Genomic DNA, 20,853 nt, shown 5'->3' with positions numbered 1-20,853 from the left:
CAAAACCAAGACTGGATGTAAAGTGCACCACTGAGTCGGGCTTCATAGCTTGACGAGTCAAGAAAGGGCACGTTACTGACGGTGTTTTTGTAGTACGGTTGTTCCAGAGAGGCAGCGCAGCTCTACACATTGCGCGTATTCTCATGTAGAACAAAACATCTTTTTGTACATATTTCTCATATCCTTTGTATATAGCTTCATGATATGGGAAATCACATATAAACTCGGCGAAATTGTACCTTTTTTCTTTTCGTCATATCCAGTAGGCCCCATGCTTATACCGTACCCTTTTTTATTTTTATTCTCAAGATCAAGTTGCAACTCTATGCACCAACCATGATGATTCTTCCATCCGTAACTGGAGCGATGCATCGTGTCCAATCGACTGTAATGTCGAGAGGATCGCAGACGCTCGCCTTGACACCGGCCTTGAGAACCCACTTTGCCCAGTACTTGCGCATAATGAGAATCTCAAAGTCGAGTCTGTAGGCTGCAGGATCCTCGTGCTCCTCCTCCTCAGGCTCCTCCTCCTTCTCTTCCTTGTCCTCCTCCTCTACCTCTTCTTCACCATCATTCTCATTATGAGGTCTAACATTGATGCTGAACCGTCTCTTCAGGAATCGACCCCAAGGGTCCTTGGCAGCGGGCTTCTCGGTCTTTTCCTCCTCGGGAAGCTTCTCGGTCTTTTCCTCCTCGGGAAGCTTCTCGGCCAGCGAGGTGAGGTTGGGAAAGTCGACGTTAGTAAAGGAAGTCTTTACGGGGGACATGGGGGTCTCGCAGCGCTCGGCCACGTTGACCCAGTGCTGGGCCAGGTTCTTCCACTTGCCCACAGTCAGAAGACCCATGAAGTATTGTCGGAGCATGGCTGAGATGAGGATGCCGTTTTCCTCCTCGATGATCTCTTCACACTCGCCGCCCTCGGACTTGACTAGCAAACTGGTGAATCCATCTATCACACTGTCAGTATGTTGCAGCTACTCAAGAGGAGCCAAATCTTACCCTTTCCACGTCCCATGTAGCCTCTAGTGCATAGAACATAGAGTCTCTCAGGTTCATACGGCGCCCCGCAGATATCCGCCCAGAGCACCCTGTTACCCCTCGGCCGCGAGGGATCAAACTCGAAGCGAATGTTGGACACCTGAGGGAACCTGCCTTCAAGCGCTGGGTACATGGACACGCTGTTCTCGAGCGCGTCAAAGATGGCTTGCCCCGTGACGCGGAGCAGCACGACAGGATCCTCGAACGGGAAGCACGTCGTGATATCCTTGATACGGATCGCTCCCGGGGGGTAGATCTGGTCGCCGCGGATGGTGCCCGAGGCCATGATTGTGCAGTCGGCGTTATGATGCTGTCTCATGACGTCGCAGACAAAGTTGCCCATGTTGGATTCTCTGGTACGAACGGTGCTGAATCGTGCGTCGAGGGGAGTAGCCGTCCATCCAACTGGCTTGGCCAGAGACTTGTTTAGCTTGGATACAAGCTCGTCAACCAGCTCCAGAGTAGGTGGATCCTCCTCGATAGTAGACGTGATGTCCCGTCGCCAAATGTCAAAGTCCCATCTCGTAGGGTCATCAGGCTTTCTCCTCGCCTCAATGTAGCTCAGGTTCTTAAAGTCAGTACCAGAACGCAGCACATGGGTTCCGTTGACAAAGTTGTGAGCGTAGTAGTGATCGTGACCTCCGAGGATAATGTCAATGAGTCCCTCAGTCTGCTGAGCCAACTTATCATCGTTGGGCTCTCGCTGATGGCTCAGGCAGATGATGATCTCTGCACCCTGCTCCCTCAGCTGCGGCACGAGCTCCTTAGCCACAGCCGTGGCGGATCGGTATTCAAGGTTAGGCGGAAGACTGTTGATGGTCTCAAGCCACTCACGCTCTCCCAATCCGATAAGGCCAACCTTGATGCCGTTGGAAGTGGTGAGCATGTGTGTCTTCTTTGCGTTTCCAAGAGGAATCTCCTCTCCCAGGTCAGGGTCGATGACATTGGCGAGGAGCCAGGGAAAGTTGCACTGGCTCGAGAGGTTCTCATACTGCTTGACTCCAAAGTCAAAGTCGTGGTTCTATAGAGGGTGGTCAGCTGTCGGGTCGGTCAAGGGTGGTATGACTTACCCACCCCTACACAAGCACAGTCCGTTCCAATCATGTTAAGCACCGGAACCATGTGTTGACCTGAGCCTAGGTTAGCAAGCCATCCATGCTTGGCGAGGGGATATATAAGTCTTGGCTTCCTCCCAAGATATAGACTTTAGAAACAACCCAACTCACCCTTTGTAACTGTGCTCTCCAGACTGGGGTTGAACACGTCTCCCGAAAAGAGGGTCAGAACCTTGGGCTGGTCCTCATACTGCTCTCCGTTCTGGTACTCGCGGCAAACGTTGATGAATCTAGGCAAACCGCCCACGGGCTCGGCGCTGGAAGGGTCGAGGTGATAGACGTCGTTGTAGTGGAGGATCCTCAGCTCAGGCGGCGAGTCGGCCTTGCCGTCATCACCAACTCTGCCAGAGGCAAAGGTGACCTGCGGTTCGGAGGTGACTTCAGCCATGGTGATCTCTTTTGTTCAGTCTTTCTCCGTCTCGTCTTTCTTTCCTCTCAAAGCTAAGAACCTTCTCTTCAGAAAGTCTTCAAGAATCGAATGATGACAGGAGCAAGCCTCTCACTTGGAGGCGCAGCTTTCTCGTCGACCCAAAACAAAGCGCTAACGGGCCATCATGCAGGTTCCGTCTCCAGTCTTTGCTCCCGTCAGCTCACGTGACGCAACAAGAAGCATGAAAATGTTAATTTGTGTTGCCAGTTGATTTGCCCCCCCCATTAAAGCTACTGCCAGCGCAGCAGTACGACGCTGTCATGTAAATGCCCTCCTCTCTCTCAATCAGCGGGCGAGGAGACATGTATTGGTGGGGGAGGTGAGGCCCGCAGAGGTACTGGCTCACGCGGAACATGCAGTGAGGCATCCGGGCCCAAGTCGGTGAGGCCGGCCAGTGGGAGCGGAAGAAGCTGTAGATGCCGTTGGAGAATGATGTGCCTTTAGTGTGCATTGGCGTGGCATCTGTACAAAGGGTTTAAGGGCAAAAAAGCTGTTTGACTCGTGTCATTATTAGTCGTGGAATTGACCTGTGGCTTGTTATTGTTAATATCGACCTCCTTATAGGTAAAGAAAGCTGACTCGTATGAATGCCTCAGTTGAGGATACAAGAAGAGAACAGACAGCAGAATGAGAGAAACTCTTGACAGGATGCTTCTGTCACTTCAGAATCTCTATCCCTTCCGGCAGCTCCCTCCCCTCAACCCAGGCCTTGATGGCCTCCGCAAACAGCTCGGGCTTCTGTAGGTTCCATGTATGCACCGCCCCTCTCACCACAGCGCCCAGGGATCCCTCCACGGGCATCTCCCTGCCCATCCGCCTCACCGCCTCGACGTCGTCTACCGTCTCCGCCGCAATCGAAAGCGTCCTCATCGGCAGGCTTCGCACGTCTTCCCAGGTCAGCTCCAGCAGCCCCATGTCTACCGCCCGGATCACCTCCCACCTCCTGTTGCGCCGCATCTCCGACAGCAGCCCCTCATGGTGCCGCATGCCTTGACCCGTTGCCACGCGCATGTACAGCCAGACGGGTACGAGCTCCAGCAGGAAGTAGGTCATGTAGTATGTGATGCTCGGGTGTCCGACGACCCATGCCCACTGACGCTCCATCGGATGTCCGGCCGTGACAAACGCCGAGAGCACCAGGTCCGGATGCCGCTGGCCGAGCCGGAGGGTGACAAAGGCACCCATCGAGAGGCCGACGACGTGGGCCCGGCCACCCTTTGCGTGCCGGCGGATCAGCGCCGCGACACGGTCGGCCGAGCTACCGATGTCGGCGGGTAGTATGTCCCGCGATCGAGAGTGGCCGCTGAGGTCGGGTGCGATGATGTGGTAGTTGCCCAGGTGAGGGATCACGAAAGACCACTCGATGTTTGAGTTGAGGAGGCCGTGGAGGAGGACGATAGTGGCGGGCCCATCGTCGTTGAAATCCATAAAATAGAGCTCAGGCTCTGTCTCGGTGGTTTCCTGTGATGCCATTCTGCTCAGATTTTGCAACCGTTGATGATTGTAGAGTCTACATTCTTCGTAGATGTGCTCATTTGTTGCTATATAGCCTGAAAGGTGTCATGGCACCACCTCGAATCTGCCTATCTATTCAGCTGAGAGGCATCCCGGCACACCACCCATCTCGGTTCTCAACATGATCCCACTTCGACATGTTTATTCCACGGCACTCGCGATGAGATCTCGAGATTGCCGATGCAGAATAATTAATGTCTAATCCTCTGAACCAAAGTCGCGGGACGTCATGTTTCGTCGCTGTCTGCTAAGAGTTTGACGATGGCTTCACAGTGCTTCACGTGTTTAGCCGGGTAGCATTGAAGCAACCTCAGCCCTTGGCAACGGTTATAAGCCAAGTATTAAGTCGTAGGGCTGTGCCGAAGCGCCTGCAACGGCGAGATCAGAAACTAGTTACGGCCTTGACACAAGTTTCGTTCCGAGCTTGCTCGCTAAAGAGTTTCTCAAGCAAAACTTGATGATCGTTTTGCTTCGAAAAATTCTCATCAGTGTTCCGTCTAGGCCATTGACACAGCAGCCGTCGTGGTCGTTACCGGAAGGTAGACGTTCCTGTTGCAAGACTGTTTCACCGTCTTACGCTACCACTGCCACGACGACTTTTTCGCCTCGACTGGCGCCTCACATGAACATGCTAATCACTCATGGCTCGTCTCAAGATTGAAAGAGAACAAAAAAGAATTCACAGCGCCAAACTGACTCGACCATCTTGGGCGCTAGACGGACATTCGGCACGACATGGGATCGCCGTGTTTCAAGATGCGGTCGACATGGGAATCACGAACCGCGTGCGCTGGGATTTTTCAAAGAATCCTATGACCAAAGATAGATGCCAATTCTCAAGAAAAACATCCAACAATTCAAGAAAATGAAGCCATCGCCAACTCGCAGTGGACTGATTGCCAACAGGGACGCTCAAGATTGTGCACCAATTAGACACTCAACTCCCGGGGCTGGTGGTCAGGCGGAATCCAGCCGGCCGTTAGTGGGCGAGGCGCCATGTGGAACAGGGGTTCAGCCCTGGAAGATACCCCTGGCCCAGGGCGACGGGTGCCCCTAGCGCTCCCTGACAGCCCAAGCGACCCCTGTGGCTGCCTGCCCGCCCAAGGCCGAACTGGTGGCCTCCCGTCCATGCATTGCATTGTGATGATGCTTTGCAGAAGCAGCGCTTACATTGTAATCTTTTCTTTTGATACTGGGGATGGTTACTCAATTATTTGAATATTTGATCAACACTCAAGTGTATTCTCTGAGCTGAGAGGCACAAACTCAGCTCAGCCTGCCTCAACTCCTCCACTCAACCAGCTCGCCCAGCTCCCTCCCATGGCCAACCTGAAACACCACCATCCACCACAACCACCAAACCGAACCCCGGAGAGACCATCACGCTTTGCCCAAGTGGAGGAGGATACCCACTAGCTCGGTAGACTAACCGTCGCCACCAACCGATCTGACACAGCCACTTGTCTTCAAGTTGTTGTGTGTGAGTTGCAGCCCATGATGCGACGGCAAGCGATACGCCTCTGGAAGAAAGGCCGAGACACAGAGATTTGTTTGAGTGCCGAGATCGAGTTGAATTGCTCTGTTCTCTGCTGTATCGTGAGGTAAAGAGGCCAGAATGATGTCAGTATGGGTTCCCTTTAAGCGCCCACAGCGATCTTCAACTCATCTCAGCCAACCACATAACATCAACACCTCAACTCGACGCTCTACAAGATCACATGCAGGTCCAGGCTCCTCTCCAAAAACTAGACTCCAACCCTTCCGTCCTTCCCGAACTCAAGAAACCCCTGCATCAACATCGACCCGTCCCTGTCACACCGTCAGTCGATCCGACAAAGGTAACCTTCTCTTCCGGTTTGGCTTGATAGCAAAAACAACCCCTGGCAGAAGCTGTGACAAGCCCCCCCGGGCCCCATTGCCCTTTTCATCCCCAGACGCCGCTCCCCTCTGCCTCTCTGCCTACCCAGAAGTAGAAGTGTCTAATCTCGTATATGGTCTTGGTCTCCGACTTACATTTATCATAGTCCGTCCGTCTTGGTCTGGTACGATTTCCCACCGTTTGGCGAGCGGCGTATTACATGGGCTGGTCCCCTCTTTTTTTATTCTTCTCTCTCTTTGCCCCCCTTGTTAACTTTTACTCTTTCTTGCCACGATCTGCCCTTCTTGTTGTTGATCTTCAATCTTTAATTCTCTTCTTCCCCTCCTTCGGGTCTTTTTTTACTACCTTAATCCTCGTTGGTCGTGGACCTGCTTGGCGACCTTTTTCCGAACACATTCGCTATATCCGAGATACCCAATACCCACCTCAACAGTCTGGTTCAACTGCTCAAAAGCCCATCATCTTTTAAGAGATAGCTTCAATTCTCGCCGCCGGACGGAATTAAATTGTCAGATTAATTGGAACTGGATTTGGATTTACCCAAGAAAAAAAAGAGCGCTCATCGACGTTACGACACTTTTCACGAAACTCACTCACCAACGACTTGACTCACTACCACTACGTATTGAAGGAGACGAAACTGGATTGATTGGAGAATTCTTTGCAAAAGAAAGAGTAGGAAACTATGGCTGCGGCCCTGTCACTTCGCCTCACGGCAACCGCTCTCCTCGCCCTCTCCGCTTCGGCATCATCTCTCATGGGCGACATCGTTCTACGCAGTGCCGACGATGTCCTCAACCGTCCCTACATTTCCCTCCTCACAAGTTCTCTCGCTGGCCGCGATGAAAACTCGACTCTCGACCAACTCCCCGCACCAAACGTGGCCCTCGCCAAGGACGGATCCCTCAACCTGACTGCTTGGAACGCCGACACAAACAAGGCATGCCGCGATATCCTCGGCGGCCTTCACCAGAGCACAAATCCCTCCGGCGCGTGCGTGTGCTACAACCTGCCCTCACTGGATATGAAGACGGGGGTTTTTGAGGCCGATCTACGATTGTTCAAGGTTTCCGAGGCGAGAGGTGGTTTTGCTTCAGTTGCTCCCGAGGATGTTCAGGTTGGAGTGACGTTTGACGGCGCAACCGTCATGCCCATTGACCCGAGGGATGTGAACGGCACGGGAATGGTTGGACAGGTTGCAAGCATGAGAAAGAGAGAGGCTGGTCCAGAGCTTCTGCAGACTTATATGTTTGTTGGAAGAATTGACCCTGACAAGATGAGGGACAACATGACTATGTAAGACAGCCTCCATCCCACGTTACACACACAGACACTAACATATTCAGGGCCGACCTCGAGTACATCATCATGCCAACCCTCACTCTCACCGCAAAGAACAGCACCGGCGGCACCATCCGCACAAACGTCTCCATCAACGAGGCCGCCTTCCTCACAGGCGTCTTCTCCCAGGACGTCGTCATGTCCGACTTTGCGCGAGCCCAGGCCGCCGTGGACGAGCAGGTGGCGGGCCTCAAGAACGGCACAGTCGCCTTTGTCCTCCCCGGCGTGCAGCTCATGGTCTTCCCCATCGGCCTCATCATCACGAGCATCTGGCTCGTCATCTTTGTCGGCGCCGTCGGCTTCGGCACGTACGAGCGCTTCAACTATGCAGAGATGTACAAGCGGAGACAAGCCGTCTCCGTGCCAAGAGGCCCGACAATATAATGCGCACAAGACTAAGGGGGAGAAAGCTGAGAGGGGGGGACCGCAAGACGGTCATTATTAAAGCGAGTTGTCTTTTGTCGAGATGCATAGCGGTTGTCTGTTTTACTACTACCTACTATTACTCTTTTTTTTTCACCATCTTCAAACTATTAGTCTACGCCGATTTATTATGGCACACTTTGTTCCTAGTTGATATCCGACCTTAACGAGGTCCGTAAATTCATCTTCTTCACCACACTACATTCCTAGCTACTTTACTAGACAAATCCCATAGAATCAATTGTTAAGCCAAACCTGAATGGAAATGCAACGGCTGGTTTCATCCCGACCTTCTATTACAATGCTGTGGCATGATTGTCTCATACATGAAACAACATCGTATGGTGTTGCAACCCTAACCCAAGACCCATGCAACGCGACGTCGTCTCAACTGACGCATGAATAAGAGGATTCTGGTATCATAAGCTAATATAGTCTGCAAAGGCATATCACCGTCAAAAACTGCCGGGCAACGAAAAACTCCAACCCTGTAAGGACCGTCCAGCTTCATGCAACAAGGTATCGATCGCCAAGCATGGTCAACGCCGATTACTTCCAACTCCCAAAAGTGCAAATACATGGTAACGCCGAGAGTGAATGAGTCCCTCTAATCTATGCAGCCACCATCTTTCTCTCCACGTCTCTCAATCGACCCTTGGCCCAGAGGAAGCACTCTGTGAACACCATGTACCAACCTGTCACCATCCAGAACGAGAGGATGATACCCAAGCCACCCATGAGTCGTGCATCGACTATTCCCCGCGTGACAGTGTCGCGCATAGCATCGTTCATCATGAGCCAGCCGTAGATTGGGATGAGTTGCTCAGTGGACGCGCTGAATGTGGACAGTTGACGGCTGAGTGGCCCAGCTCGCTCGCGTTTCCATTCTGAGATGGTATCGCACATACGCCATGCGACCTTGTTGTTGATCTTCTCCCATGTAGCCTCGGAAGCATAAGACCTCGCAGCCTGTCCCATCTGCGAACGTAGGGCATGGTCTCTGCCGAGCTTCATGGCCTTGGTGACGAAGCCGTCGAGATCATCCGACGGGATGAGGAAGCCATTGTCTCCGTGTTGAACAATATCCGAAGGACCACCCTCATCCCGCGCAATGACAGGAACGCCACTAGCCATAGACTCCAACACGACGAGTCCAAAGGTTTCCGTCACCGAGCAGTGTAGAAAGACGTCGCCGCTGGCATAGGCAGTTGCCAGATCTTCGCCGACCTTGAAGCCCGCAAAGATGACCTTGCCCTTTTCCCTCAAGGGATCAAACAGCTCTTGCACCTCCTTCTCCACGTCGGGGTTTCGGTTGCCGCCCACGATGTAGAGCTTGAAGTCTAACCCTCTGGCGTCGAGCTCCTTGGCTGCCTTGGCCAGAAAGTCAAAGCCCTTCTCGCCAGCGATACGAGAGACCGTCACAAAGATGATCTCGCCATTCGGTGCCAGTTGTCGGCGCAGTTCTTCGCTCTTCATCTTGGGGTTGAACAGCTCGGTGTTGACGCCGCGTGTCAAAAGCTCGAGTTTATCCTCCTGAACCTTTTGCTTCACCAGATATCGCTTCACGAAGCTCGAAGGGTAAAAGATGGTCTTGACTGAGGGGTGTCGGAATAGGTAGCTCTGGACGGCTGCAAAAGCGAAAACAGCGACATGGCTGAGCGGCGCAGGAAAAAGGATAGAGCAGTATCCAGCAAGGTCGGTCTGGAAGTTGCAAATGACGGGAATCTGCTTCTCCTTGGGTTGTTGTCTCAGCTGGAGCATCACCTGGAAGCCCAGGCTAGCCGGACTCGCCAGATAGATCAGGTCGGGAGGGGAGTCGTCACCAAACGTTTTGGTGAAGAGTGTCGAGTTGCGCACGGGATAGACGATAGAAAGCTCCGGGTTGAAAGGAAGAGGGTACCCTGTAACCCGCACTTCAGGTTGCTTGTCCGCAGGAGACATGGATGGTGATGGGGGCGGCGTAAAGGTGTTGTGCTGTGTATGGTTATGAGGCGCAACCACTGCAACTTGAGCGCCATGAGCTCGTAGGTGATTTACAAGCATCAGAGTGGTGCGACTGACGCCATTGACGGGACCGAACGACTCGGTGCAGAGAAGAATGCGCTTCCCCTTGAGCGCATCCGGGAACTTGGAGAGGTCATGGCTGGGATAGCGCGACTGCGGCAGAGGCACTTTGGCGAGCATGATGTGGACTTTCAGCAGCAAATGCTATCGATCGAAAGATTTGTTGTCGAGCATAGTCTCGAGCGATCGAAAGAGGCGGGAAGCCTCTCTTTTCTCTGTTGCGCGTTATGGTCACACTTGGACTTGAAAGAAATGCCTCCCACGTGGATGGAGGCAAGGGCACGAGAATGGACAATATGCATCGCTGCAGGCACATGAGGCGCTATATTCTCGATCAATACGGCTGCAATAGGCGTCAGAGTCAACACCACGAGGAGAGTCTGCAGGACGCAGTTCGTCGATCCTTCAGGGTACCGACTGGTGGGGGAGGGGCAAATGGAGGGGTAGATCTTGATCCAATCGTCCCATGGTTGAAGTTAAAGGCTACAGCGGTGTATTGCATGGATTCCTTTGTCTGGTTGTGCCTTTGGCTGTTGAAGAAGCATCTAGTCGGGACGGCTTGAGGGAACTTGACAAGTCGATAGTAGAATCACCATCAATGCCTAGCATCAATGACGATGGATGATGCTTGGCCATCTGAGCTATCATTCTGAAATCACTTGATCTCAAATCCTCTCGAGCATGCCGTTCTTGGTGCCTTTTCTGTCACAGCCGCCTCAGCCTGACGATTTGCGACGTCCTCTCAGAAGTCAGTTGCCTGCTCGACCGACGCAGGCTATTCGCTCACCTCCGTAGCTTCGGCGAACCCTTGTCCGGGGCGCGTGTGACGGACGAATCAGATGCGTCCTCAATATCACATTGTCCCAACACGCCCAATCGCCCGTTGTCGCGCAAATGCGAATGGGCATGGGAATCGCAACCCCCGTGGTCGAGCCGGTCTGGGCCATTGGCGGTTTAGGGTGAGCTTGTATCGGATAAGGACCGATGCCGTGCCATTGCGATGGCGACTCGTGACTGAATCAATCTTTTTCCTTAAGGGTAGAATTGTTAGTGAAGAAGGCTGGCTTTGCAAGACATCGGGAAGAGACGGAGCGCGATCGCTGTTCTTCGCTAGTCAGCAAGGGGCTGGAGGCGGAATCTATCGGTGCAAATGGTGGCGCCATGATCGAGCCGGACGAGTCTTTAGGCAAAAACCCATCCTCAAAAGCAAAGCCCCAGTCTGTTGGGTTGGTTTGAGGAACTGCCGACAGCAAGAAGATGAGACAGGTGGAAAAATGCAGAGGAGCGGTGTCAGCGGCACGTGAGGACATCACGTGCATTCCTTACATCCTATCTGCTGCTTCAATCCATTGCATGAGTTGTAGGATCAGAATGAGACCAATCCTTGATGAATCCTAGCGAGCAATGTCTCAACTAATCCTACTGAGTCTTTTTACTCAATTAATGCGGATATATCTGCAACGCCACAAATGACAGGGCTGGTGGAATGGACCTGTGATTGACCAGGGAGAGTGAGACTCCGAAATGCCCACGGCTCACCGTACCTTGTTCCATCCTCATTGCACTCTCACCTTACCAACTACCTAGGCGACGTGTATGCCATTCATCGATGGGGAGATAGCTCGGCATCACAATTCGAGCAGTCCGACATAGAGAGCCACCTGCCAAGCGAAAGTCGGACGGCGTTGATGGGGCCGGCCGGCCGGGTCAGTCAGGTGGGCTCGAACGATGGGATGGATTGACGGACCGATCGATAAAACCACGTTCAAACCTGAGAAAAAGGAACAAGTCTCCTGCTTCAACTCGGGCTGGAGCCTCCGCTGCTGTCCCCATCCCCGTCCCGTCTTGGCTTGCCGGGACCCCGTCAGCCTTTTTTTTTTTTCTGCCATGGGAAATCATGACGCATGAGGTCCCTGGCATCATGACACCCAGGGACAGCAATCAAACAGCTAGGGGAGGGGCGAGTTTAATTGGTCGCAGGGGTGCGCCTTTAATTAGGTAGCTTAGTTGAAGACAAGGGGGCATATCGCCAGATGGATGGTGGTGGCATCCGCGGCAGCATGGAGGCTCAGGCAAGGCAAAGCAGCTTGGAAGTACCGGAGAGAACGTGTTACTTTGATCAACCGACATGAACCTAAGCGCGCAGTTTCGGATAGGTCAATTCCTGACGTCCAAGGATATGGCCCTGGACAGTGTTCCAACCAGGACATATCACGTCTTGTTCCAGCATCTATTCCATACCTGGTCCGTTAGTCATGATATCAATTCAAGCCTAGCAAGGGGCCACGCATTCAATCAACATGTTCGATTTGCGCGGGAGCTAGCGGGCTGGTATCAAAATGCCACTAACACTCAAAACAGCGAGTCTGATAAAGTGGCTCATTTCCAAGGCTGGGCTGTTGTTAATTCTCGCAGGGAAAAGGGTTACAAAAGAGGCAGGCCGGGTAATTGCGACTTGACAGGTCAAACACAAACTGATGATTGATGGGCAATCAATTCGTATCCTAGCTTTGCCGATCGTGATGGGGGATGGCTGGTGCTGACAGTGGAAGGGAAGGGCATGAAACTTGAGGTTGTCGAGCCTCAGGTAACATGCCATCAGACCAACAACCGACGACTCGATCTCAGCCTCCGATAGTTCAGGGGCTTGAAAAAAGAGTCGAGAATAGGCCGAGAGCTGTCATCAGCCGTGTGGCTTGAATACTGTCTCTCTGTCAATCTCAGTCAGCACTTGGAAACAAAGGGTACGTGTTCCGCGAATGTACGGAGCCGGCCGAGTAAGCAATCATCAATCCCGTCGCCGACGACCAACAACGAACCATGCACTGCGCTGCAGACACGGCACAGTGCTTCTTTCATGTTCGGCTAGGCTCCGCAAGGGAATGACGGACATGGCAGAGGGGTGGTGCCCCTGGCTGGCCCCAGCCGCGGGCATGGTCTCCCTGATGAGGCGCTATGCTCCATCGGCCCAACCGGCATCGGGTTAATAGGGACGAATCGACGTTATTGCCTTTCGTTCCTTTGGGAATTTGCCGCCGACGCTGCTAATTAAATTATCGCAGCGCTCCTCGGGAGGGCGTTTGATAGTCGAGGCGCCGCGTCAACATGGGGAGGCTATCGGCTGTAAGCTTGTCGCCTCCCTGGCGTGTCCGTTTGTCTCTGCTGCTGTGAATAGAATCTCTCTCTCACCGTCTTGTTGCTGTCGCCTCACCATCACCTTTGCCATGGCCTGCCACGCCTTGGCCGGGGTTGTGGCTACGTAATCAAGGTCGACCGTCGTTGTCAATCAACAACCCCTGTCTGTCAAGTTGGTGAGAATATCTCGGCAACGTCGTCAACTTGCACATCACACCTCATACACATCCGATCATATCAGCCTCACAGGATTGAAGAAAAAAAAGAGACGACAATTGTCAGGAGATGCACGGAGGGTGCATTCCGTTAGACTCTGCACCTCGTGTTTCTTTTTTTCACGAGGCCGCCAAGTTCTGGGATCGACTGTCGGTCAGCTCCTATTTGGCTTAACCACACGTTTTGAGGCTGATTCTAATCGACTTGTCGATACCGAATTGTCGTCACCAGAAGCAGCCTGGCCTGGCCTTGCTTGCATCTAATCAACTGGCTCCGCGAGGTATCCGCCCGTGCACCCATGAGTTTTCCGCCCATCCATGGTTGGATCGCATCGCTCCCGCAAAAGCCAGCCTGGTCTTTTTTCCCCATCAGACGTTTGGCGAACGATCCAGTCTTGGTGATATGAGCGACAGTGCATCATACAGTGCGCAGTGTTCTTTAGCGCGGTGGACCCTTACCTTTTCTCTACAAGGTCCTTGTCAGTAAGCAATGAATGCTATGGGTTATGAGGTCTTGATTAAAGCTCAGCATTCCATCAGATAGACTGTATTCTTATTTGAAACGGTTCTAGATCTGTTGTAAATTGAATACCCGGGACGAGCGAGTTCACGACACCATTTAGAATGTCTGACCGCATATCGGAAATATCTGCGAACGCGGTCAAGCCTCGCAGAAAGTACCTAACCACCACGTAGTAAGGTTCACTGTGCTTATAAGCTTAGCGGCAAAAGGGCTCCATGTGGGGGTGGAATCCGCCCATTGGAGCTTCCAGGTTTGGACGGGAGTGCTTGCGCAGCCCGCGCAGCCCTGGAGCTGTACCGTGCGTCGGCACTGTATTATCGATTCCAGTTGTTTCCCAGTGGAGCAAAGTCTTGTTGAGCGGGTGGGAAGCCCGCCTCAAGTACCTCTCCCCGCAGACTGCAGTGTGGCCAGTACCTGCATCCAGGGTACCTCCATCTGGCTGTAACCGGCCGCCCGTGCCCCTGGAATCCCTGAACATGGTGGGTGGCACCCCTGGATGACCTGCCCCTCCATCCATCCATCCTCTGCTCCATGGATGGAAGAATCGACACATGCCGCCATCTTGGCGGGCAGAAACTAAAGGGAATACCTATCTCACCGCCTTAATTTCTCCTGGGTTGCGGTTCCCCAATGGCTGCGTGGCTTCAGCCCCTCCACCGGCCTCTTGTCTCCCTCAGTCCAAGTTTGGCCCCCCTTTTTTCCCTTAGCTGCAACGTTGGGGATATCCAATCTTTTCTAGCCTCCCTTGCCGCTCTCGCAACAGACGCTGCCTCTGCTTCCTTTTAAACTCGTCCTCCCTCTCCCGTCTTCCTCCCAGCCTCACGTTCGCTTGACTCCCCAGTGTGTCGCTTCGTGGCCTTGTTTGCGACTGTCTATTATACAGCTTGTCGTCTGCGTCTTGCCTGTAATTCACGCCTCTACCGCCTTTAATCATCATGTCGGCTCTCACTCTCAATGGCTCTGCTGAGCCTGCCAACGATGCTCCAATCGTTGTCCGACGCATCTGCTGTGTTGGTGCTGGATATGTCGGTAAGTTTACATGGATTTTACTACCCCGCGGTGCTTCTGGGGGAGTAGCTGGTCTCGAGGTTGCTGGGGTCGCGAGCAGGCGGTCAATGTCATGATCGCGAGCTTCACCACAAGCGGGACAGCTCTCCAAAGCGCAATTCGACCAAAACACAGCTAACAAGACTCTCAGGTGGTCCCACCGCCGCTGTCGTCGCCTTCCAGAACCCCGACATCCAGGTCACCGTCGTTGACCGAGACACCACTCGCATTCGCCGCTGGAACTCCAAGCACCCTCCTATCTACGAGCCCGGTCTTCACGATATCGTCCGTATCGCCCGTGACGGTGGCCGTGCTACCTCCGTCGCCAGCGAGCCTGGCGCGGATGGCGAGACCGAGGTTCCTGAGCGCAAGCCCAACCTGTTCTTCTCCACCGACATTGCCAAGCACATCGGCGAGGCCGACATTGTCCTCGTCGCCGTCAACACCCCCACCAAGTACCGTGGTGTTGGTGCCGGCAGCGCTACTGACATGACTGCTTTCGAGGCCGTTACTGGTGTCGTTGCTCAGCACGCTCGTGAGGGTGCCATCATTGTCGAGAAGAGCACTGTTCCTTGCCGAACTGCCCAGCTCGTCGCTGACACTGTAAGTTGACAAGACTACCAGCCCAGCACGGCTGGGAAAGGAACAATGGAACAAATAGCTGACAAACATGATTCCAGCTCGCCATGCACCGACCTGGTGTCCACTTCGAGATTCTCTCCAACCCCGAGTTCTTGGCTGCCGGTACCGCCGTCAACGATCTTCTCTACCCTGACCGTATCCTGATCGGTTCTGCCCCTACCCCCTCCGGCAAGAAGGCCGCCGAGGCCCTTGTCAAGGTCTACAACGCCTGGATTCCCCGCGAGCGCATCCTGACCACCAATGTCTGGTCCTCCGAGCTTGCCAAGCTGGTTGCCAACTCTATGCTGGCTCAACGTATTTCCAGCATCAACTCCATCTCTGCCGTGTGCGAGCAGACTGGTGCTGATGTCGACGAGGTTGCCCGCGCCGTCGGTGTCGACCCCCGTATCGGTAACAAGTTCCTGATGGCCGGTATCGGTTTCGGTGGCAGCTGCTTCAAGAAGGATGTTCTCAACTTGGTCTACCTTGCTGAGACTATGGGTCTCCCCGAGGTCGCTGAGTACTGGCGCCAGGTCGTCAAGATGAACGAGTACGCTCGTGACCGCTTCAGCAACCGTGTCATCAAGTGCCTCAACAACACCCTTGTTGGCAAGAAGGTCACCATCCTTGGCTTTGCCTTCAAGAAGAACACCTCTGATACTCGTGAGGCCCCCGCCCTCGAGATGATCAAGACCCTGCTCGAGGAGCGACCCCGCGAGATCGCCGTCTTCGACCCCTGCTGCAACCCTCTGGTCATCAAGCAGGAGATCAAGGACCTTCTCGGCCCCCTGGCTGAGGGCCAGAACATCTCGGTCCACGGCAACGCCTACGACGCTTGCGATGCTTCCACTGCCATCATCATCGCCACCGAGTTCGACGAGTTCCGCAACCAGCCCCCTCCTCCTCCTGCCCCCGTGCCTACTCACCAGCCCAAGACCATCGGCCGCAAGCCCAACCCCAAGGCGGACCCCCGTCCCTTCGAGTCGGCTGCCCCCAGCGCCAACGACCTGCTCGCTCTTCACAAGTACCTTATCCACCTTCCTGAAGCCGAGTCGGCTGATCCCCTCGATCGCTTCAACGTCGAGCCCGGCTGCCAGGACGACTGCCCCGACTGCATCCAGGAGCGCGAGAGCAAGGAGACTGGCTTCGCCACTGGCATGGGAAGCAGCGAGGAGTACAAGCCCAAGGAGCGTGTCGACTGGGTCCGCATCTCTGAGAACATGGCAAAGCCCCGTTGGGTCTTTGATGGCCGTGGTGTCATCGACTCTCGCGAGATGGTGAAGCTGGGCGTCCGCGTTGAGTCTGTCGGTCGCCAGCACCGATTCTAAGCGTCACGCCTGGGGCCTGACGAGATAAGGGGTTTGCAACGGCCGACATTTTAGATTTCTTGTGTGTATGAATGCGTCGACTGTTGGCAAAGATTATACCGTTTTAATAGCATGAAATGACTGACATTTGGACGTGGGCTGACGAGACACGCCGAGGAAGAAGATACGTCAACTGGATGATGGAAAGGACACGGGGGTGCGATTTACATGCACAGGCGTGATTTGGAGAAGAGGTTTTACGGGCATAGAATTAGATTTGAAGTTGAGAATAAATAAAAATGCGAAATCACCCTGGTTTACCAAATGTTTTCCAAGTTGTCGCATTGGACCATTATGTCTGCCAGTGAAAGTGAGTATAGACATCTAGAGCTAACGCCCAGCTCTTGTTTCTCTTGCCTATTAAGAGCTCTTTACGCGACTAATTGATCGCCATAAGTCTCTCATTATATGTAGTTTCCTCTCTTACTTGTTTATCATCCTGTCCTGACTAAACTATTACTACCTTGTCAGTGCCCTGAGACGACGCTTCTCCCAACCCTGTTTCAGACGGCGGCGAGCTGTCTCACCTTTAACAGACTGTAACACATTGTTACCGAGGCACCACCAAAACGCTGGCCCCAGAAGCCTGTCACTCGCTAAAATGGTTCTAGATTTCGTCTGCTTTCGAGCTCGCGCGCATTAAGGGTAGCATCGAGCTCTGCCAGGCTCTGTGCGCAAGGAGGTCGCTGCAACTCCAACGGGGGCTATTGAGGTCATCGTCGCAGCTAATCCGGGAGACTCGGGGGGGATTAGCTGGGCGCGTTTCACCATGAGATGGATTCGTACTCACGTTGGGTGTCTTCTCCTCGATGTGTGTTCGTCGACGACGCTACCGTCGCGCAAAGCACCTTTGTCCTTCCTCTTTCTCTAGCCAACGGGTGTCGCTTCGCTTCACAAACTGGTTTTCCTGGTGATATCACAGTATCGCTAAGCGTTTCATTCATTAATCTTACTTGCGTTAACAGAGGGCGATTCTACTAGTTTCGTCCGTTGCATTGACGAACGAATCTGACAGCCAACCGGTCCCTTGGATCTGCACTGTCAACCTCGAGTCACATCGCGGGTTCCTGCAGACCATCGAGGTTGGGAAAGAAGGATACGCCGAGATATTATCCCTAAGCGAATCCAAAGCATCGACTCGTCGAAGATGAGGTTGTCGTGGGCTGGGCAGGCCGTCCTTTCTGGCCTGGTGGCCATTGTGACGGCCGACGTCTTGCCGCCCGACGACATACCTCTCATGTGCGTCACCATCTGCGGTCCAATCGTCGAGCTCACCTCGAAATGCGACGTTCACGGGCAGCGGCTCTTGAAGCGAACAACACCGTGGGTTCCAAAGCTGGCCGTGGAACCCCTGGAGGAGGAGGAGCCCGTACTGGTTGAGCCAAGGCAAGATGGCGAGGGGATTGAGAAGAGGAGTTTTTCCATCATCAGGGCTGCACCGACTTCGTTCCCCTTTGAGCTCACAGCAACGGCGCCTCTTGAAGAAGCCCAGCCAAGCACAAGCTCCATGTGGAGCGTCGAAACCGCAGCCGACCAAGTTGCGACACTATCGACCCGAACGTCGACCACAACCTCCTCGTCAAGATCTACTACAACAACCGTTTCTCTACCCACAAGATCAGTGCTCCACGAGACGGTTGCAACGACAAGTAGCGCTGGGTGGAGCGGCGGCGAGCAAACAGGGCAGCTGTACTCGCACAAGGACCCTGAGCAGGAATGCGTGTGTAACAATGAGAGCTTTGACGTGGCCAAGATTGCGGCGCTGTGCCATGACTGCATCGTCGTGGACGGGCACAAGCAAAATAGTGAGTTTTAACTTGAGTTGCTAATATGGTCAAAGGGCTAACATGAATTCTAGACATGGACATGATCATGAAGGCTTGCAACTTTACCGAGCTCTCTTACAGCATCAACAATGACAGCGCTGCGGATAACATCCGCGTTGAGGCAACGAGACCAACTGCTTTGGCCTCTACTGAAGCTCCCAGTACAAATACAGGAGTTGGGGTTGAGCCTGATACTAGACGTCAAGTCATGATTGTGGGTCTACTCTTGAGTTTGGCATTGGCGATTTGAGTTTTGTAAAAAAAGACGTGATTGAAAGACATCCACCTGTGGCACATAACTATTTTATATGTTGTATAGCGTTTTGCGCATTGATTTATACTTTCCCTTATCCGGTAGATATTTTCATTTTGGTAGTCAACTATCAGTCCTTATTTAGAACCTTTTCTTCTCAGAGCTGGGTTACTTAGAGAAGAGTACTGACTAAGATAAATTGAACATACTTTCTCACACATGCTTAAACTCCAACGTCAGAACGTGCAAGTGTAATTGATGAGAAACTCCAGTCTAGTTAAAAATAGATCGACTATACCAATCATAAAATACACGTGCTCTTGTCAATCCATAGAGGGGAGACAAAAAAGGGAGTACATGATTGGGGTTCAGGGTAGGTCATTTAGAGAACACCACCAGCCCTCAACCAAGGCGGCTTATTTTCCCTCTCCGGCACATACTCACGTTCAATAATACAGCCTAGCTTAACAGAATTCAATTTCTTTTCAATTCTAGAATGGCGGAGTTTGCGAGGCCAAGTGAAAGTCCGTCCGTCGAGGCTACCACCTCATACAGGGTCCGGCGGAGCTGCGCCTTTAAGTCCGAAAATCCAGGGGCGGACACCTTTTTCGCTCACTCTGGCTGACGCCAGCCATCAGCGCCAATGACAATGATTGGCGAATGCGATGGTGCTGACGGGGACGACGATGACGATCTAAGATTGTTGATAAAGGAATGGAATGATATATATACGCTGGAATAGGCCTCTTGAGAAAGGGAATTATCTCATCAATCACTCACTGTCAACAGTTTGCCTTCAATCGGCCTCCATCTAAATTTCCACATCACTTTACAAGCACTTACACCACCATGCATGTCATCCTTACCGGTGCGACTGGCCTTGTTGGCTCTGGCGTCCTTGATGCCATGTTGAAAACCAAGGACATCACCAAAATCTCCATCCTCAGCCGTCGTCCCGTACCCATGGCCACAGACTCCAAAGACCCACGCATCAATGTCATCATTCACAACGACTTTGCCACATACAAGCCTGAGGTCCTGCGCGAACTAGCTGGCGCCCGTGGTTGCGTCTGGGCGCTGGGCATCAGCCAGAACAAGGTCACCAAGGAAGACTACGTTCGCATCACCAAGGACTACGCGCTCGAGGCAGCAAAGGCCTTTTCCACGCTGGCAGACGAGGGGGAGGAACCCTTCCGGTTCGTGTACGTGTCTGGCGAGGGAGCAACACAGTCCCCAGGCAGATTCTCGCCCATTTTCGCACGGGTCAAGGGAGAGACAGAGACGGCGCTCGGGGAGATGTCAACCAAGATATCGACGCTACAGGCAGACTCTGTTCGACCAGCGTTTGTGGATGCGGCTGCGCATGAAGCCGTCCAAAAGTACATCCCCGACCCTGGCGCCATGCAGCGAAGCCTGGTCACCGTCCTTGGACCTCCCATAAGAGCTTTTTACAAGAGCGGCCACTCCCCCACGCCAATCCTCGGAGACTTTCTGACGAAAATGGCCATGGGCAAGGTTGACGGGCAAATCGAGGGTCCTGGAGCGTTCCGACTAGGGGGTTCCTGGATTGTGGAGAACGTCGGCTTCAGACGCGTGATGGGTCTGTGAACGAGCCCGCGGGATGAGGGGAATGAGGAGAATCGGTTGAGAAAAGGCCGTGTTCAGCGACTGGAACGAGAAATGGCCGATATATAATAAGGGTCCGGAAGGCTAAGGACCGTGTCGAGAAGGGCCGAGTTGGCGAGGTTGTGTCTCGGGCGTTTGTGGGTTATAGAGATAGGGCAGCGTGTAACAATAGTCCCTTTTAGAAGATCTAATATTAATAAATCTTTTAAAAAAGATATATGAGATCGTGATAGTAGTTGGAGCTCAAGAATGGCGTCGTGACGCGGTTCCTGCGAGAAAAGTGTTGTAAGTTGGTTGGTCCACAGTAGAGTAGCTTCAAGGAAGGGAAGATGTGATCTTCGGAAAGATCTTCAGGGTCTACGGATACGAGCGCGAGACTCGGAATCTGCCCTAGGACTTTAAACACGGCACAGGTGTTTGAAACCCACACAATCA

At 53.2% G+C, this 20,853-nt stretch overlaps 7 protein-coding genes across 7 annotated transcripts; 4 read left to right on the top strand and 3 right to left on the bottom strand.

Moving 5' to 3' along the window:
• Positions 1–323: 323 nt before the first annotated feature.
• NECHADRAFT_94264 (uncharacterized protein) lies at positions 324–2,541 on the bottom strand (the record flags this gene model as incomplete). The annotated part of the gene is made up of 5 exons (XM_003044612.1): positions 324–949; position 1,000; positions 1,037–2,059; positions 2,113–2,168; positions 2,265–2,541. 5 exons carry the CDS (start codon positions 2,539–2,541, stop codon positions 324–326), a joined length of 1,983 nt encoding a protein of 660 aa, XP_003044658.1.
• A 699-nt stretch (positions 2,542–3,240) lies between these two features.
• On the bottom strand, positions 3,241–4,056 carry NECHADRAFT_81441 (uncharacterized protein; the record flags this gene model as incomplete). Its single annotated transcript, XM_003044611.1, has 1 exon — positions 3,241–4,056. One exon carries the CDS (start codon positions 4,054–4,056, stop codon positions 3,241–3,243), a length of 816 nt encoding a protein of 271 aa, XP_003044657.1.
• Positions 4,057–6,734: 2,678 nt separating this feature from the next.
• On the top strand, positions 6,735–7,702 carry NECHADRAFT_42903 (uncharacterized protein; the record flags this gene model as incomplete). Its single annotated transcript, XM_003045007.1, has 2 exons — positions 6,735–7,273; positions 7,324–7,702. The coding sequence occupies 2 exons, from the start codon at positions 6,735–6,737 to the stop codon at positions 7,700–7,702; spliced, it is 918 nt and encodes a 305-aa protein (XP_003045053.1).
• Positions 7,703–8,353: 651 nt separating this feature from the next.
• NECHADRAFT_44020 (glycosyltransferase family 4) lies at positions 8,354–9,925 on the bottom strand (the record flags this gene model as incomplete). The annotated part of the gene is made up of 1 exon (XM_003044610.1): positions 8,354–9,925. The coding sequence occupies one exon, from the start codon at positions 9,923–9,925 to the stop codon at positions 8,354–8,356; it is 1,572 nt and encodes a 523-aa protein (XP_003044656.1).
• Positions 9,926–14,613: 4,688 nt separating this feature from the next.
• Positions 14,614–16,972, top strand: NECHADRAFT_104686 (uncharacterized protein; the record flags this gene model as incomplete). The annotated part of the gene is made up of 3 exons (XM_003045006.1): positions 14,614–14,707; positions 14,877–15,328; positions 15,406–16,972. 3 exons carry the CDS (start codon positions 14,614–14,616, stop codon positions 16,672–16,674), a joined length of 1,815 nt encoding a protein of 604 aa, XP_003045052.1. The 3' UTR covers positions 16,675–16,972.
• An 888-nt stretch (positions 16,973–17,860) lies between these two features.
• NECHADRAFT_44235 (uncharacterized protein) lies at positions 17,861–18,789 on the top strand (the record flags this gene model as incomplete). The annotated part of the gene is made up of 2 exons (XM_003045005.1): positions 17,861–18,518; positions 18,572–18,789. 2 exons carry the CDS (start codon positions 17,861–17,863, stop codon positions 18,787–18,789), a joined length of 876 nt encoding a protein of 291 aa, XP_003045051.1.
• Positions 18,790–19,641: 852 nt separating this feature from the next.
• On the top strand, positions 19,642–20,400 carry NECHADRAFT_43817 (uncharacterized protein; the record flags this gene model as incomplete). Its single annotated transcript, XM_003045004.1, has 1 exon — positions 19,642–20,400. The coding sequence occupies one exon, from the start codon at positions 19,642–19,644 to the stop codon at positions 20,398–20,400; it is 759 nt and encodes a 252-aa protein (XP_003045050.1).
• Between the last annotated feature and the right edge of the window lie 453 nt (positions 20,401–20,853).

Source organism: Fusarium vanettenii (genome assembly GCF_000151355.1).
Source record: "Fusarium vanettenii 77-13-4 chromosome 6 genomic scaffold NECHAsca_20_chr6_4_0, whole genome shotgun sequence".
Lineage (NCBI taxonomy): Eukaryota > Fungi > Ascomycota > Sordariomycetes > Hypocreales > Nectriaceae > Fusarium > Fusarium vanettenii.
The sequence above is the reverse complement of the archived record's forward strand: the minus strand, read 5'-3'. Positions and strand labels throughout refer to the sequence as shown.